The sequence below is a fragment of the Rhincodon typus genome, chromosome 2, assembly GCF_021869965.1.
Source record: "Rhincodon typus isolate 14 chromosome 2, sRhiTyp1.1, whole genome shotgun sequence".
Taxonomy (NCBI): domain Eukaryota; kingdom Metazoa; phylum Chordata; class Chondrichthyes; order Orectolobiformes; family Rhincodontidae; genus Rhincodon; species Rhincodon typus.
In genome coordinates this window covers 10,092,573-10,109,473 of record NC_063333.1, presented here as the reverse complement: position 1 = coordinate 10,109,473, position 16,901 = coordinate 10,092,573, and the positions used below count along the sequence as shown (strand labels likewise).

The 16,901-nt window shown below is 41.9% G+C and overlaps 2 protein-coding genes across 4 annotated transcripts in view; both read left to right on the top strand.

The window, feature by feature from the left end:
* Nucleotides 1-16,901, top strand: part of LOC109921859 (sodium channel protein type 4 subunit alpha-like) — a 1,322,739-nt gene that overhangs the window by 1,112,177 nt on the left and 193,661 nt on the right. The gene's annotated exons all lie outside the window — the stretch shown is intronic.
* xylb (xylulokinase homolog (H. influenzae)) overlaps nt 1-16,901 on the top strand; it is a 254,231-nt gene that overhangs the window by 211,799 nt on the left and 25,531 nt on the right. For 2 of the 3 annotated variants that reach the window (XM_048612391.1, XM_048612384.1), the window contains exons 16-17: nt 1,498-1,556; nt 16,419-16,506. In XM_048612391.1, the coding sequence (XP_048468348.1) occupies nt 1,498-1,556; nt 16,419-16,506 (147 nt within the window). Of the gene's footprint in view, nt 1-1,497; nt 1,557-16,418; nt 16,507-16,901 lie in introns of those variants that run through there. The other variant, XM_048612400.1, reaches the window with a different exon arrangement.

Genomic DNA, 16,901 nt, shown 5'->3' with positions numbered 1-16,901 from the left:
GTTTCGGGAAGGGTCTAGGCCCGAAACGTCAGCCTTTCTGCTCCTATGATGCTGCTTGGCCTGCTTTGTTCATCCAGCTCTGCATCTTGTTGTCTCAAATATTAGCATAGGTTGTTTTTTAAAATAACTACAACAGACTTCTCCACACAAAATGCCATCACCACAAACACGCCTTCCTTAGACTGGGGAGGCCACTGCTACAGTGTTTCAATCAACCAAACAGAATGCTGGAACATTTTACCTAGGCAGTTACTGTTCTTTTTCCTGCATCGCATATTGCAATCTCAGATTATATTTAATGGTTGACAGTGTTCATTACAATAACATTCACTACATTTTCCCCATATAGTGGCTCCTGAATTTATGTAGCATTAAACAAGAAATTCTACAATTATTTGCAATGAATTAATTACCTCAGTGATTTCAATTTTCCTGGTTTCCAGTTAGCTGGACATTCCTTTGTTGACAGGTTTGAATCTGTTCTCACACCTTTGCTGCCTTAATCTTTCCAGTTTGCAGACTCCTCACTTGCAGCCTTCCTCTCACCTTCACACAGGTTTCCTATCTTCCCCACCGCCTTGCATCTCCCTACATCCTTTTGTATCCTGCTTCTCCACACCCCTCTTGTAGATTCCTTCTTCTCTTCACCTCTCCTGCATCCTCTTTCTAATCCACCTTCTGCAGCCTCTTTCTTCCCATCTACCACACCAAAAACATAGCCCTAGTATTCAGCGAAAGCCCCAGTTCTCTGTAAAAGCTAAATCAATAGGCATTGCCCCTCGTAAAAGCCCTGGCAAAATGCATGCTCCAGACTTTGCACCTCTGGCTTCCGTAGCAACTCCCTCATCACCATTACTTACTAATCGCTTGCTGCACCTCCAATCAGAGATTTTCTTTCCCATATTTGCTATTGAAATGCTTACTATGAACCTAACAGCAGCAAACATGAGAGAGAACCAACCTGTGATTGGAGGGGCAGCTCCTCACTGATTCACTCCATTCCATTAACTTGTCTCCCATTGGTCACCCATGAGATTGACGTTTCCAGAGCTTTTGGGAGTCAAACTTGGTCATTGTTCCCCTCATATTTTGAGTCCTACTGCATTGGCTGTTAAGTACTATGCATATTGTGAGGTTCTTTACCCGTCATGACTGCCATTTACCAAGCTGTCATGAGGTCTTCTCAGGAATTCTATTCTAATATTTGCTTTGACCCTTTATAAGCGCAGGTAATAAATTTCATGGCAGTAAATGGGAAGGGTGGAGCTTTTAACACCAAGCTTTCTACACTTGGAAATCTATAACTGTCATAGTTAAAAGATATCACTAGGTCAAAAATGGATGGATTTCTATGAAGCTACAACTGCTCACAGACATTTGAGCTTATCCTTAAGTATCGAAATAGGTAGCATTTAAACTAACATCAGTAAAACTTGATGTAAAGTTATCAGCTTTGATTCTTTTTCAGCCCCTCTAATTCTTCATTTTTCATTTCAGTGAAGGGAACCAGAGTACTGGCGACGGGAGGGGCTTCTTCAAATCCAGATATACTAAAGGTAGGAGAAGATCTACTATTATCACATATCTCTCTGCTTTGAGATAATCTCAGTACAATAATCAGTTGATGGCAGAGGAGGATAAATGAGTCCCTATTTCCACCTCCTGAGTTAATCTGCTCCCTGCTTAATATCTAATAATTATCCTTCATTGCAACTAGATCAAAGCCAATTAAGGCTGTCAATTCTGGTGCACAATGTAATTAACGTATGAAGACACATGTCATCTGTGGCTGTGTGTAATTAGCTGGCCAGATAGAGAAGTGAAATTTAAAAAGCAATCCATTGTGAGTATTTTACTAACTTCTAATTTCCTCATGAACTTCAAAAACACAAAACGACTTTAATTCTTTACAGGTAAATCTAAGATTCAACATCCGGGCCCCTAAATCTCCTCGTCCTTGATGATAGCTGGTCTCTAATACGGTGGTAGTTGGTATGTTATCCTTCACTGCGAGAGGTTTTGAGCACAGGAGTAGGGATGTGTTGTTGCAGTTATACAGGGTCTTGGTGAGGCCACACCTAGAATATTGTGGGCAGTTTTGGTCCCCTTTTCTGAGGAAGGATGCTCTTGCTTTCTCGAGAGTGCAGCAAAGCTTTACCAGGCTGATTCTGGGGATGGCAGGTCTGACGTATGAGGAGAGATTGACTAGGTTGGGATTGTTTTCGCTAGAGTTCAGACGAATGAAGGGGTTCTCATAGAGATTTATAAAATTGTAACAGGTCTAGACAGGGTAGATGCAGTGAGGATGTTCCTGATAATGAGTGTGTCCAGAACCAGGGGTCACAGTATGAGGATTTGGAGTAGACGATTTAGGGTGGAGATGAGGAGACATTTCTTCACCCAAAGAGTGGTGAACCTGTGGAATTCATTACCACAGGAAGTGGTTGATGCCAAAACATTGAATGTATTCAAGAGGGGACTAGATATAGCACATGGGGTGAATGGGATCAAAGGTTATGGGGAGAAAGCAGAATTAAGCTATTGAGTTGGATGATCAGATGATCAACCATGATCGTGAAGAATGGCGGAGCAGGCTTGAATGGCCTCCTCCTGCTCCTATCTTGTAAGTTTCTGTGTTTCTTCAGCCTTCAGATTTAGGTCTTGCAGCCAGTAAGAACTGAATTCTCATTTCAGGTCCCTAAAGAAGTGAATCCCATTGGAAAGTATAACAAATCAAAAGCAAAGAGTTGCAAATACTGGGAATTTGAGACAAAAGCTGGAAAGGCGAGGTCAACCAGCAACCATGGAGAAAACAGGGATATGGTAGTGTCATGGTTATGGTAACTGAACCAGAAAACTGGAGGATGTGCTATGGCGGATGGTGTATAATGTGGGGAAAGGTGAACTTGATCCCTTTGCCACGATGAATAAAAAAGTAGAGTTTTATTTGAATGGAAGGAGACTGGATGTCACAGTACATGAATCACAGAACGTTAGTATGCAGGTACAGCAAGTGATTAGGAAAGTAAGTACAATGTTGGCGTTGATTGTAAAGAGAATTACGTATATGTAGGGAAGTTGCTACAGTTGTACATTACCTTAGGCAAATCACATCTATGTACAGGTTTGGTCTCCTTACTTAAGAAAAGATGTAATTTAATTAGATGTAGTTCAGAGAAGGTGTACCTGACTGAGTCTTGGGAGGAAGAAGTTATAGAGGGAGAATCATATAGTGTAGAAACAGGCCCTTCTGGCCATCATATCTATGCTGATCAACAAACACCAAACCATACTAATCCCATTTACCTGCGTTTGGTCCAAAGCCTACAATGACCCTATCTTATGAAGAAAGATGGATCAGGTTGGGTCTATACCTATTGGTGTCAGAAGAATAACAGGTGATCAGAATTTTATCAAAAATCAGTTAAGTGTCAATTTTGGCTGGTTTCACGGAGAGTTTCTCTTCATGAGCCTGAATGGGTTTTCTCACTTTATTCTCTGCAGCTTGCCTCGTTAGCTGTGCACCACACCGCTATGGCACCCTGCTTCTGCTATCTTCCCTCTTGTCAATGGCAGAAGTACTTGCCTCTGCCAGAACCTCCCAGGATTCCCAGCTCTGGAGCCATTTCTAAAGCTGAACCATCCATCAGGTCAAGCCCCGCCAGTCAGGACTTGCTCTTCACAGTGCTCATAGTGGGACTGGAACTGAAAAGAAATGCTTCTGAGATCACATGGGTGACATGGATGTTGTTTCATTGCTTTTGTATGTTCGCATTCATCACTGCATTGCTATTTAAGAACAAAGCTACAGTTACGCATCATTAGTATCATCCTGTCTTAGAACCCTACTTTTTTGCTACTTTTTCCCCAATGCCTGATGTTCTCATTCTTCATAGTTTAATATGAAACAATCATATCCTGGAGTGCCTTCAAACAGTTGAAGACATTCTGTTTTATTCAGCAAGAATAAAAGAAAAAGCAAACAAAAGCTACATTTGCTTCTAGGGAACAGACAAGGACTGCTTGCCTTTCGGCCATGAGACCATAAGATATAGGAGCAGAATTAGACCATTTGGTTCATTGGATCTGCACCGTCATTTCGATCAGGGCTGATATGTTTCTCAGCCCCATTCACCTGCCTTCTCCATGTAACCCTTGATCCCCTTAATAATCACGAACCTATCTAACTCTATCTCAAATACACTCAACAACTTGCCCTCCACAGCCCTCTGAAGCAATGAGTTTGACAGATTAACAACCTTCTGGCTGAAGAAATTCTTCCTCATCTCATTTCTAAAGGGATGCCGCTTTGCTGTAAGGCTTCTAGTCTCTCTTGTGAGCAGAAACATCATCTCCACATCCACTCTATCCGGGCCTCTCGGTACTCTGTAAGGTTCAACAGGTCACTCCTCATCCTTTTAAACTCCATTGAGCAAGATCCAAATCATTTTTGTAAACCTCCTCTGGACCCCCTCCAATGCCTGCACATCCTCTCTTAGATATGGGGCCTAAAACTACTCACAACATTCCAAATGCGGTCTGACCAGAGCCTCAGCAGTATATCTCTGCTTTTGCATTTTTGCCCTTTGGAATGAATGCTAATATTGCATTTGCATTCTGAACTGTCAACTGGACCTTCATGTTAACCTTAAGAGAATCCTGGACTAGGACTCCCAAGTCCCTTTGTGCTTCAGTTTCCAAATCCTTTCCTCGTTTAAAAATAGTCTGCTCCTCTATTTTATCTACCAAAGTACAGAACTTTACACTTTCCCACATTGTATTCCATCTGCCACTTCTATGCCCACTCTCCTAACCTGTCCTAGTCCTTCTGCACCTTCCCCACTTCCTCAGCACTATTTGTCCCTCAACCTATTTTTGTGTCATCTGCAAAATTTGCAACAATACCCTCAGTTCCTTAGTCCAGATAATTAATGTATAATGTGAATAGTTGTGGTCCCAACACTGACCTCTGTGAAACTCCATTAGTCACTGGCTGCCATCCTGAAAAAGACCCCTTTATCCCCACTCTCTGCCTTCTGCCAGTCAGCCAATCATCTATCCATGCCAGCACTTTGCCCCTAACACCATGGGCTCTTATCTTATTTAGCAGCCTCCTGAATGGCACCTTGTCAAAGGCCATCTAGAAATCCAAATAGATCATGCCCAAAGGCTCTGATGTATAACTTCCCCATTATTCCTCAAAGAATTCAAACAGCTTTGTTGGACATGACCTCCCCTTGATGAAGCTGTGCTGGCTCAGCCCTATTATAGCAAGTACTCTGCAATCTCATCTTTAATAATGGACTCTAAAATCTTACCAAAAACTGAGGTCAGGCTAACTAACCTGAAGTTTTCTGTCTTCTGCCTCCCTCCCTTCTTAAACAGGGGTGTTACATTCGCCATTTTCCAGTGTTCTGAGACCCTCCCTGACTCCAGTGATTCCTGAAAGATCACTACGTTGCTTCCACAATCTCCTCAGCTATTTCCTTCAGAACTCTGACCAGCTCCTCCCTCATTTCTTTGCAGTTACCTTTACTGAATTGGAATACCGTTACATCTTATTCGAGCTTCTTTCTCTCAAACTGCAGGGTGCATTCTATCATATTATGGTCACTGCCCCCTAGGGGTCCCTTCACCTTCAGCTCCCTAATTAAGTCTGTCTCATTACATGTCACCAAATCTAGAATTGCCTGTTCCCAACTACAAATTTACAAGCAATGAATGTACACTACATTCAGCTCACACCTAACAAATATTTTGAGGAAATGACAAAGATGATTGATGTGGGCAGGGCAGTGGATATTATTGTCTACATGGACTTTAGCAAGGCCTTTGACAAGGTCCCTTATGGCAAGCTGATGCAGAGGGTGAAGTCACATAAAATCTACCATGAGCTGGCTTGGTCATAGAAGCCAGAGAGTAGAAGTGGACGGGTGTCTTTATGACTGGAGATCTATGACCAATGATGTTGCACCCAGTGCTGGGACCCCTGTTGTTTGTAATGTACATAAATAATTTGGATAATTATGTAGGTGCTCTCTATTAGTAAGTTTGCAGATGCCACAAAGGTTGGAGCAGCTGCATATAGTGGGGAGGATTGCCAGAGGATACAGCAAGGCATAGATATGCTGGAGACATGGGCGGAGAAATGGCAGATGGAACTTAATCTGGACAAAGCCAGGTGTTGCATTTTCGAATGCAGCAGGGAGGTTTACATTAGATGGCAGAACCCTTAGAGGCATTAGCCTACAGAGGGATCTAGGTGCACAGGTCTGCAGTTCCCTGAAAGTGCAAACATAAATGGATAAGGTGGTCAACAAGGCATATGGCATGCTTGCCTTTATCGGTTGGAGTATAGAGTATAAAAAATTTCAAGTCACGTTGCAGTATAGAGCTTTAGTTAGGCCACGTTTGGAATAATGCAGACAGTTCTGGTTGTCATGCTATCAGAAGGATGTGGAGGCTTAGGAGAGGATACAGAAATGGTTTACCTGATGTGGCAGGTATCAGCTGTGCAGAGAGAACGGACAAACATGGTTTGATTTCACTTCAACATCATAGGATGAGGAGTAACCTGATACAAAATTATGAGAGGCATGGATAGAAAGGATAGTCAGTGTCTTTTTGCCAGGATAGAAATGTCAATTACTAGGGAACGTAGGTTTAAGATAAAAGGGACAAAGTTTAAAGGAGATATGAGAGGTAGGTTTTTTACACAGAGGGTGGTAAGTGCCCAGAATGCGCTGCCAGTGGAAATGATAGAAGCAGATACAATATGAACATTAAGGGGCATCTTGATAGATATATAAATAAATAGGGAATAGAGGGATACAGACCATGTAGAGGCAAAAATTTTCAGTTTAGAAAGGCATCATGTGTTGATGCAGGCTTGGTGGGCTGAAGGGCCTGTTCCTGTGCTATATGTTCTTTGTTCTTTTTTCTATTAGAACCAGATGTGAATTAAGTCTTGCCTGGTTTCTTGCACCTGATACTGCACCACTTTGTCATTTTTTTTCTTCATTCGTTCACAGGATGAGAGCATCACTCACTAGGCCAGCATTTATTGCCCATCCTTAATTAGCCAGAGGGCAGTTAAGAGTCAACCACATATAGGCCAAACCGGATAAGGATGACAGTTTCCTTCCCTAAAGAACATTAGTCATGATGGAAGTGATGTCTCCGCTAACATAATATTCTCATGTTCTTCTTGGAAGACTGCCTGATACTCTCCCAGCCCTTCAGCATCCGTCACATCCCCTCTTTGCCAGTTTCAGTAGTGCAGAGCACAACACACTAGAATTATGCAGCCCACTGTGTCTGATCTGTCCTGCAAGACCATTGCAGACTGGAACCTCATCCTCCGTGGATCTATTGTCTGTTCCACAATGTGCACTAGTTGAAGAATGGATACCATTGTCTCTCAGTTAGGGAGTTGCCCAACAGAGTCATCAGTGTGAGTGGAAGGGTAACTCTTGTGTCCTGCTAAATATCCTTGTAAGGCATCTGGCCATTGATGGTTTAGGATACACCTCCACACAATCGACATGAATGACTCTGACAAGGAGGGCCATTGTATGCTGTACATGGACCTTTGACATATGGGGCTTCTGCCAATGAATACAACTCAAGTCGTGTTGCGCAAATACGGTAGAATATTGTAGGTGCTGTTGGATACTGATACCTTCTCCCCAGTATACTCCATCTCAGACAAGAAAGACAGCATCATTTATAAGAGCATGTTGGTGCATTCTTACAGTTCGTAGTGAGGAAAAATCAGCTCCCTGCCTACGAGAGTTTGGATTGTCTACAGATGCCACTTTTGAAGTCATCCATGATTACTTTTGCTTCACAGAGTTGACTATCTTCAGTCTGTAATGACCAATGACATGGTCAAGATTACTTATGATGATGATTTGATCCCACACAACATAAAACTGCATGCATTTCACATGCAAGTTACAATGCTTACGGATTACTTCAATCTGTACTGTGGAAGTGTCTGATTTTGTTTCATTCACACGACGGATGTGGGTGTTGCTGGCTGGCCGGCATTAATTGCGTGTCCCTAGTTGCCTTTGAAGGTGGTGATGAGCTTAAGCAGTTGCCCCTCGAAAGGCCTCACCCAAGTGCTCAGACAGAAGTGAAACGTTTATTTTACCTACTCTGGGTGTAGCTGCTACCATTTTGATTCACATAAAATTCACATGAGTAAGGAAGATATCACAGGGTGTACTTTACACATTGAGTCACAGACTCAGGCTGGTAATCAAGGGGCTTTCCCGAGCCTTCACGTTCCTGTTTTCCCTGCACTCCATAAGGTAGCGGTGGAGGTTAGATAGACCCTTAGGTTTCAGGTAAAAGTTCGACACAACATCGTGGGCCGAAGGGCCTGTACTGTGCTGTACTGTTCTATGTTCTATGTTCATGTTCCCGCACACCTCTGAATTGTGACTTAATCTGTCAATATTACCCCCGAGTCCTGATCCTACAGTTTTAATCATGCCAACTGCGTGGATTACTGACCCCTCAAACACCCCACTCCCCCTACTGAGCAATTGTCACTGTTAATACGAAGCCTACCTCAATAACTCAAGTCCTCTGATATACTATTGTCTCAATCCTTATGTGTTGAGTTTTCTTCCTTACAATTACTGTCCCCTCTGCATCCCAGCATGCTGTCTTCAATCCCCAGAATTGACTTCCCCAGTTTCCCTACCACAGCAGCACTGGCCCCATAACACTGCTTAACTTTCATGGAGCTGACCCCTAAGTCTGACCATGGCCCATCCCCTGACCGACTTGGAGAGACTGCTTGCCTGATGGAAGACCAGTGTGCTGACTGATCTCCATGCACCGTCCTTACTGACTTACTGTGGCTCTCTGGATGGTTCCACTGGACCTGCTGGACTGACCTTTGTCCAGTCCCAAACTGTAGTAATATCGACCTCCTGTTCCCTAGACACATAAAGCTGCCGACTGACTGTGGACAAGTCCATCGATTGATTTCGGAGGCTACCCTTGACTTACTGTGCCAAGACCCCCTGAATGAAGTCTCTTTCCTTTAGCCTGACTGAGGATGACTGTTCCCAGACTTTAAGACGTGGCTATTTGGCTGAAGCAAATACAGTGTGTTTATTGCTACACACTAGCACATGTCTTAGGTGTGAGATTAACATTGCATAGTGCAGTACAACAACATTTTCATCTCTTGACTGATCACTGCTGACAAATCATGACAAACTGCCTGCTTTGTGTTTGCTTTAAACAGCAAGGCAGAAGGACTTAGCCTTTAATCTCTGGCTGAGAGGACAAAATACAAAAAGGTAAGGCAAGGCAGAGAGGCCGTGTGCATCCAAGAAGGCAGAATTCAGTTTCACTAAAATAGCAAGTGAGGAGCCCTGAGATGCACCCTGATTGAATCTGTGAGATTGGTGCCTGTTGCTGTGCAAAAATGTTCTGACAACAGAATTTCAATGCAAGGGGCCACCCTGCTCCAAAGCGCTACATTGAAGTAGAGAACTGTTTTGTAAGTGAATTGGAAATAATGACACAGTGAGGCTGGTACCTGTCCAAAACTAATCTCCGTGGATGGGCTTTGCAGGCAGTTGATGTCCATGAAGCTGAAATGTTGGGGACCGCTGTCCAATTTGGAGGTCCCGAGGCACATGCAGAAATCCGGAGTTGCCAGATTACCCCCTCTGACTTTTGTGCCAGGAATTGCCGCTGTCTAGTTTCTATGTGGCACGTGAGAGATTAGGAAACTACATATCAATGAGGGGAGATCAGTAATAATAACATACTCTTCCATGCAAATGGATGTATATATGCGCCTTGTCACTCACTAGGGAGGTTCTCACCTTGTCATTCAAAACTTGGTTTCTGAATCAGACTTTTAATTTCTTACATCAAGAATCTTATTTTTCTGATCTTGCTATACTTCCCCAACTAACTCATTGTTGTTCGGGGACTGCCCATAAAACCCTGAAGAGATCTGATAGGTTAAAGACTGAGAAGCTGTAAAGCTGATGGCATGAAGTATTGAAGTGACAAGTGAAAATAGAAGCAGGAGAACAGAAGATGAGCACCAACTAAGCTCAGAATGGAGAACAATGTCATAAATGCAAAGTTAGGCCACTCTACCTGAATATCTGAGCCGCAGATTGGCTGAGGTGTGGATTGGACAACATTTTAAAGTGCATGATGGGGTACATAGGAAATGCATTGTCTTCAAATAATTGCTATGAAGTTTACAGGAATTGTGTATTTCCTCAAGACTCACAAGCCTTCCAAATGGAATCCTATTAACCATAAGACTATAAGACAAAAGAGCAGAAGTAGACCCTTCAGCCAATCAAGTAGGCTCAAAGAGATCATGGCTAACCTGATAATCTTCAACTCCACTTTTCCGACTTTTCTTCATACCCCTTCATTACCTTACTGATTAAACTCCTGTCTATCTCAGCCTTGAATAAACATTAACAGCCGTCTGGCAGAATTCCATAGAATCACTACCCACTGAGAGAAGAAATCGCTTCTCATCTCTGACATGAATGGGAGATCTCTAACTCTGAGATTGTGACCTCTGGTCCCAGACTCTCCCACGAGGGGAAACAGCCTTTCCACATCTACCCTGTCAAGCACTCTAAGAATCTGATATATTTCTCTAAGGTCTCCTTTCACTCTTCTAAACTCTAGATAGATACTGCCCCAACCTGGTCAATCTTTTCTCATAAGACAATCCCACCATACACAGAATTAACCTCGTGAACCTTCTCTGGACTGCTCCAAATCCATTACTTCTTTCCTTAGATATGGAGACCTAAACTGTTCACAGTATTTCAGGTGTGGGCTGAATGACCTATTCCTACTCCATAACAAATGGGGATAAGGTTTTTTTTTCAGGTTGGTGACATGTGAGCAGTGTGGCTCCACAGGGATCAGTGCTGGGACTGCAACTGTTTGCTATGTATATTAATGACTTGGAGAAAGGAAATGAATGTATTGTCACCAAATTTTCAGATGGCACAAAAATAGGTGCAAGACACGTTACGAGTGGGATACAAATGGTTTACAGAGAGATAATGAGAGGTTAAGTAAGTGGGCATAAGTTGGCAAATGAAATATAATGTGGGAAAATGTGAAGTTGTTCATTTTGGAAGGGAGAACAGAAGAACAGTAAATTATTTAAATGAATAAAGAACTGGAGAAAGCTGCAACATGAAGGATTTGGGGGACTTGTACATGAAAGACAGAAAGCCAGCACCCAGGTGTAGTAAGTAATCAGGAAGGCTTGTGGAATGTTGGCCTTTAAGTCAAGGGGATTGGAGTATAAGAGTAGGGAAGTTTTATAAACTGTATAAAATGCTGGTGAGAACACATCTGGAGTACTGCAAGTAGTTTTGGTCCCCTTATTCAAGGAAACATATCATTTCATTAGAGGCAGTTCAGATAGGGTTCATTAGGATGATCCCAGGTATGGAGGAATTTTCTTATGAGCAAAAGCCAAACAGGTTGGGACTCTTGTTGCAAAGTTGGGTAGAGTATTTGTGGATTGGAAGGCAAGGCATTAGAATTTGATGTTTGTAAAATGATAGTGGGGAAGAGTGTGTGGTCCCTTTAAAAGCTTAAGTGTTTTGCTAGGCTTGGAGATTTTTAAAATGTGTAGGGGCACAGAGAACTCCTGAAATTGAAAGATTGTATCAAAAAGCTGTGTGGTTAACAACCCAAGCAGTAGTTTGTTTTGTTAGTAAGGCAACCTGTCTGAAAATCAGCCAATTAATATGAACCAGGCACTTAGAAACTAAAAATCAATTGAATTTAAATCTAATGGTTTTGACAACTTAGGACCAATCCTATTGTAAGAAATTATTAGGTCATCAAGGGTATAAAAGAAGAGGGCATTTGAAAATTGGTGTGAAAGTAACTGCCAGCTAGTAGTGTTAATGACCCATCAGCTCTAAAGAGGAAAATTCACACAGACCTCTCTAAGCTCTTAGAAAGCCATCACCTAACTAAAGGCAAGCGGCGCTCTTAGCTAATATTCCTGACACAAGAATTAGACAGAGAAAGGTATTTCTGACTGAAGATCAGTGGAGAAGGCACAGAACTTACCGGAAGATGTATCCTGGCTGTAATTTTGAGAGATTAAGTTTTAATTTATATTATTATTACTTTGGTTTATATTAGTGGGACCTGTATTTATTGCAACAGCATGCCATTATAATTTTGTTTTATTCGGGATTAGTTAGTAGTTAAGGGGGAATTTTCCAGTTTGTTAGTAATTCTGTTAATTTGTTCACTGTTAAAGTTAGATAAATAAATAAATTGTTACTTGTTGATTATAGAATGAGTGAAAGGATTTCGTTTCATTTAACCACTTCTTTGTTACAGAATGGAGAGTGAGAGGCAAGTTATACAACTTTTCACACTTCTTCATAACAGATTATGAGGCGAGGTGCGCCTCTGTGGGTGTTTCAGTTATAGTTATCAGAGGGGGGTCAACCTCCACTTCGTAACACTCTACTCACTGGAGCTTTGAAGAATGAGAGGTGATCTCATTGAAACATATAGGATTCTTAAGGGGCTTGACAGGATAAATGCTGAGAGGATGTTTCCCCTCATGGGAGAGTCTGGGACCAGAGGGCATATGTAGGAATAAAGCAGCACCAATTTAAGACTGTGAGATGAGGAGGAATTTTTTTCTCTTAAAGCATTGTGAGTCTTTCAGACTCCTTGTCATGGAGCGCTGTGGGGGCAGAGTCCTTGTGTATATTTAAGGCTAAGTTAGAGAGATTCTTGATCAGTCGGGGAATCAAGGGTTATGGGGAAAGGACAGGAAAGCGGACGTGAGGAATGTTGGATCAGCCATGATCTTATTGAATGGTGGAGCAGCCTCAAGGGCCGAACGGCCTATACCTGTTCCTATTTTTTATGGTCTTGCAGTATGGGCTGACTAGTACCTTCTGTACTTTTAGCAAGACCTACTTACTTTTATACTGTATTCCCTTTGAAATTAAGACCAACTGTCCATTTGCCAGTTTGTCTGCCTCTGTGAGTTCTATAAAGTGGTTAGAGACTTAACTTTGTTAGGGACCAGACCAGATTCCTCAAAATATATTGAGAAGGTAGCCTTACCCTATGTTTTGGCATTTTAAAGGTAAATCTGCAGTGCTGTGTTCCAGATGTAATTCAGTTGTTCAAACTGCTTGACGTTAAGCAAAATACATTTTGTTCAAACACTATAGTTAAAATACAACAAAAGAAAGAGAAACTTGGAATAACAACTCTATTGGAAAACTTAACAAAATAATAGATTATTTTACTACTAAACAGTAACTGTGCCAGTATACTAACATCCCATAAACACATCCTCAGAAACATGCAATTCCAATAGCACAGGAGGAAAAACATCCAGGAAAAGCCAGAGATTGTGTAGCAGATAGGAGTGATTCACTGCCTTCCAAACCTGCCTAGACCCCAGCAACAACTGCTGCACGCTAAAACTAAAGATTCTGGTTCTGTACGTGGGAACTTGACCACATCCCTTCAGGCTGCTTCTATTGTTCCAAGTTTTAAAAAACCCAAGGTCTCAAAAGTTGTTTATCTTCTCATAGACTGCTCAGCACCTGTCCCCCAATCTGTCTAAAAGAAACTAGGACAAAATACAGCTCTTAAAGCCATAACATCCATCAGCTCGTAGAGTTATATATCGACAGTTCATAATTGCTTGCCTGTAGCTATTTATTTGTCATAAATAGCAATTTTTGTTAAGTATAGAAACCTGCTCCATGCTTTCTGTCAACCTGGGTCTGAAAGGACAGGTGAATGGGAATTTTGTGCACTTCTTTAAAATCGTTAACTTTTGACTCAACTCTGGGAGTAGCAGGGTTTCATTTCCAGTGTGCTACCCCAGTGGGGCATGGCACTAGTCCACTGACATTATCACTACATGGCCTTTCCAGGGTACCTTGCACTCATGTTTTTGGTTCACGAGTACTGTGCCTCCAGCACCTTCCTTGCTTTCTGTTGATGAGCTTACTGCTTATCAAAAAATACTGGGGAGTACCTGTGATTGGAAGAGCAGCAGTCAAGTGAGTGTTTAGACTGAGGGAGTTGCTTAGGGAGCATCTATCCGGGGTTGAGAACCAGGAGCCTAAGTCCAGCATCGAGGGCCAAGAGTCAGTGGGTGCAGGTACCTGCTGTCTTTTTGTCAAGTTGTTGGGGGAGCTATTTTGCTGAGCCAGAATAGGGAGAGGGGCATTGGGCCTGAGCCACCTTTTTACTAAGCTAGCCATTTGCCCACTAGACCAAGGGGCTTGGAAGCAAAGAGAAATAGAATGAGAGTCGGGGGAGGTATGGTGGTGAGTGGAAAGATGGTGGCCTTCAAGTGGCAGAGGAAGAGACAAAAAGGCTGCAAGTCAAATGAAATTAAATGGGGAGAAGGCGCTTAAACAAGGAGTTAGAAGGGCTAAAAGGGGTAATAAAAAGTCTTTAGCAAACAGAATTAAGGAGAATCCCAAGCTTTTTTATATATATGTGAAAAGCAAGAGGGTAGTCAGAGAAGGGGTTGGCCCACTCAAGAACAAAGGAGGGAATCTGTGTGGAGTCGGAAGAGGTAGGTGAGGTAATGAGTTACTTGCAAAAGAATGTGGAATCCCTAGCTTAGGCCCGCATGTGTTGACGTGGTACTATATGGCAGATGCAGTGGATGCTGTTGTAATGAACCTTGTGTCAACTTTTAACTTTAACTATGAGATTAGAGATGCAGTAGAAGGGGAGGTGGTGTTGTATTGATAATATGATTGGCTTGGGTTTTCTAGTCCAATGTTCTGGGGACATTGGGTTTGATTCACAGATGGTGAAATTTGAATTCAATTAAAAAAAATCTGAAATGGAGAGCTGACCTAATGGCAACCATGTAACCAATGTTGATTGTCATAAACACCCATCTGGTTCACTAATGTCCTTTGGGGAGGATAATCTACCATCCTTACCTAGTCTGGTTTACATATGACTTCAGATCCACAACAATGTGTTTGACTCTTAATTGCCCTCAGGCCAATTAAGGATAGGTATTTAATTCTGGGCCTAGTTAGCGATGCCCCCAACTCTAAACAATTTTTTTTGGAAGTATAGTCAAAACTGCCTCATTAACATATCAGCCATGATTATATCAAATATGAAGCAGGTTAAAGGGGCTGAATGACCTACTCTGCTCCTAATTCTTATGTTAGTATATTTCACCTTTGCAAATACGTCATGGAAACTCATTGACTGTGACCTTGTCAGACTGGAAGGTATGTTTAGGGTGATGACTTTTTATGTGTGTAGAAGTGTGTGCCAATTACTTTTACAAAAAACTTTTCTCGTCAAATTAGTGTATATAGTCTTAATGTTAAATACGATGGTGATAAGGAAATCAATGCTTTCCTTGTTTATTATCCCTTTAAATTTTATGGAGGATCGATAATTATTGAGAATAGTGATGTATTCTTATTCCTTTTCTTTGTGAGGCCAAATACCTATTCTTAAGCACAAATTCAGAAGGTCATGTTACTATGTGACTACACCACCTAATAAAGGAGTTAGTGAGAATGAAACCAAAAGGTAGCCCCAAAAATCAAAAAGTAACCCTACAAAATATCTTAAGAGGAGCCAATGGAAGGAAATTATTTGGTGCTGTGATCACAGCATTTAACAGGGTAGAGAGCAGTGCTGACTGTCCAGTGAGAATGCAAATCTGATGATTGTAGATATGTATTGGCAAGTTGGTCTCTTTGTGATTCGTTAAGAAGAACTTTCTGGGTCAGGCTATTAGCATGATAGAAAATTGAAGCTGTCATTTTTCCCACTTGTCTCCAGAAGTCCACAAATCAGAGCTCTGTTCCCTGTGTCCAACCCAAATTTTAAACCCTTCTTCTCCTTATATCCTTATTATTGAAATTAAGATTCATGGCACTGCCACTTATTCTCAATCTTTTATTTCCCACAGTCCCAATGCTATCCTAAATTTATCCCTACAATTCCTCTTCCCCTCTCTTACTACTTAACCTTGCTATCGTTCAACCATTAGTTCATGATTTGCCTTCTCTCTCATTCTCTGATATCAGTGTTGGCACTGTGAGCAGTGTTCTGTCTTCACTGAGGTTTGTACCATTAAAAATAATTGTTTTCTGTTCTAATTAATCAGTTGTATGATATGAAACCTGTGTGTGTGTTTGTTTTTTTCTCCCTTAAGTCCTATGATTAATTTCTCATAGGGCTGCCTTATTCGCTTCCACATGGTATGACACCTCTTGCCCTACACAGCCGCAGTCCCTAGTGGTACTGTGTGTGGCGCCAGTACCTTCTGTGGGATTGCTCCATTAAACCACAATAACAAGGATTACCCAGCTACCACCTGTTTGTTGATTTTGCAGGTCTTGGCAGATGTTTTCAATGCCCCAGTGTACACAATAGACACAGCTAATTCAGCCTGCCTGGGATGTGCTTACAGAGCAAAACATGGTATGTAGAAACTTGAGTCCTCTGAATGACTAGCCCAAGTGATGGCTCAAACCTTGTGAAGAGATGGAATGTTTAAGATTTTCTTTCAGCTAAATTATATTTTGTAATTGCTGTATGTGCATGTTTTCACCTGACTGTTTAGTTTCAGTGATTTCAGATTATCAATGTAACATACCCACATATGCTGCATGGAATTTATAGCAAGGACTAACTTGCGTCGTATTGGATCTTTTGGTGGTTACGCTTAACATGAGCTTCCTTCTCTCTTCTTCTCACCCAAACACTATAATATTCAGAGATAACAAGGTGCAGAGCTGGATGAACACAGCAGGCCAAGCAGGAAAGCTGACGTTTCGGGTCTGGACCCTTCTTCAGAAAATTTCTGAAGAAGGGTC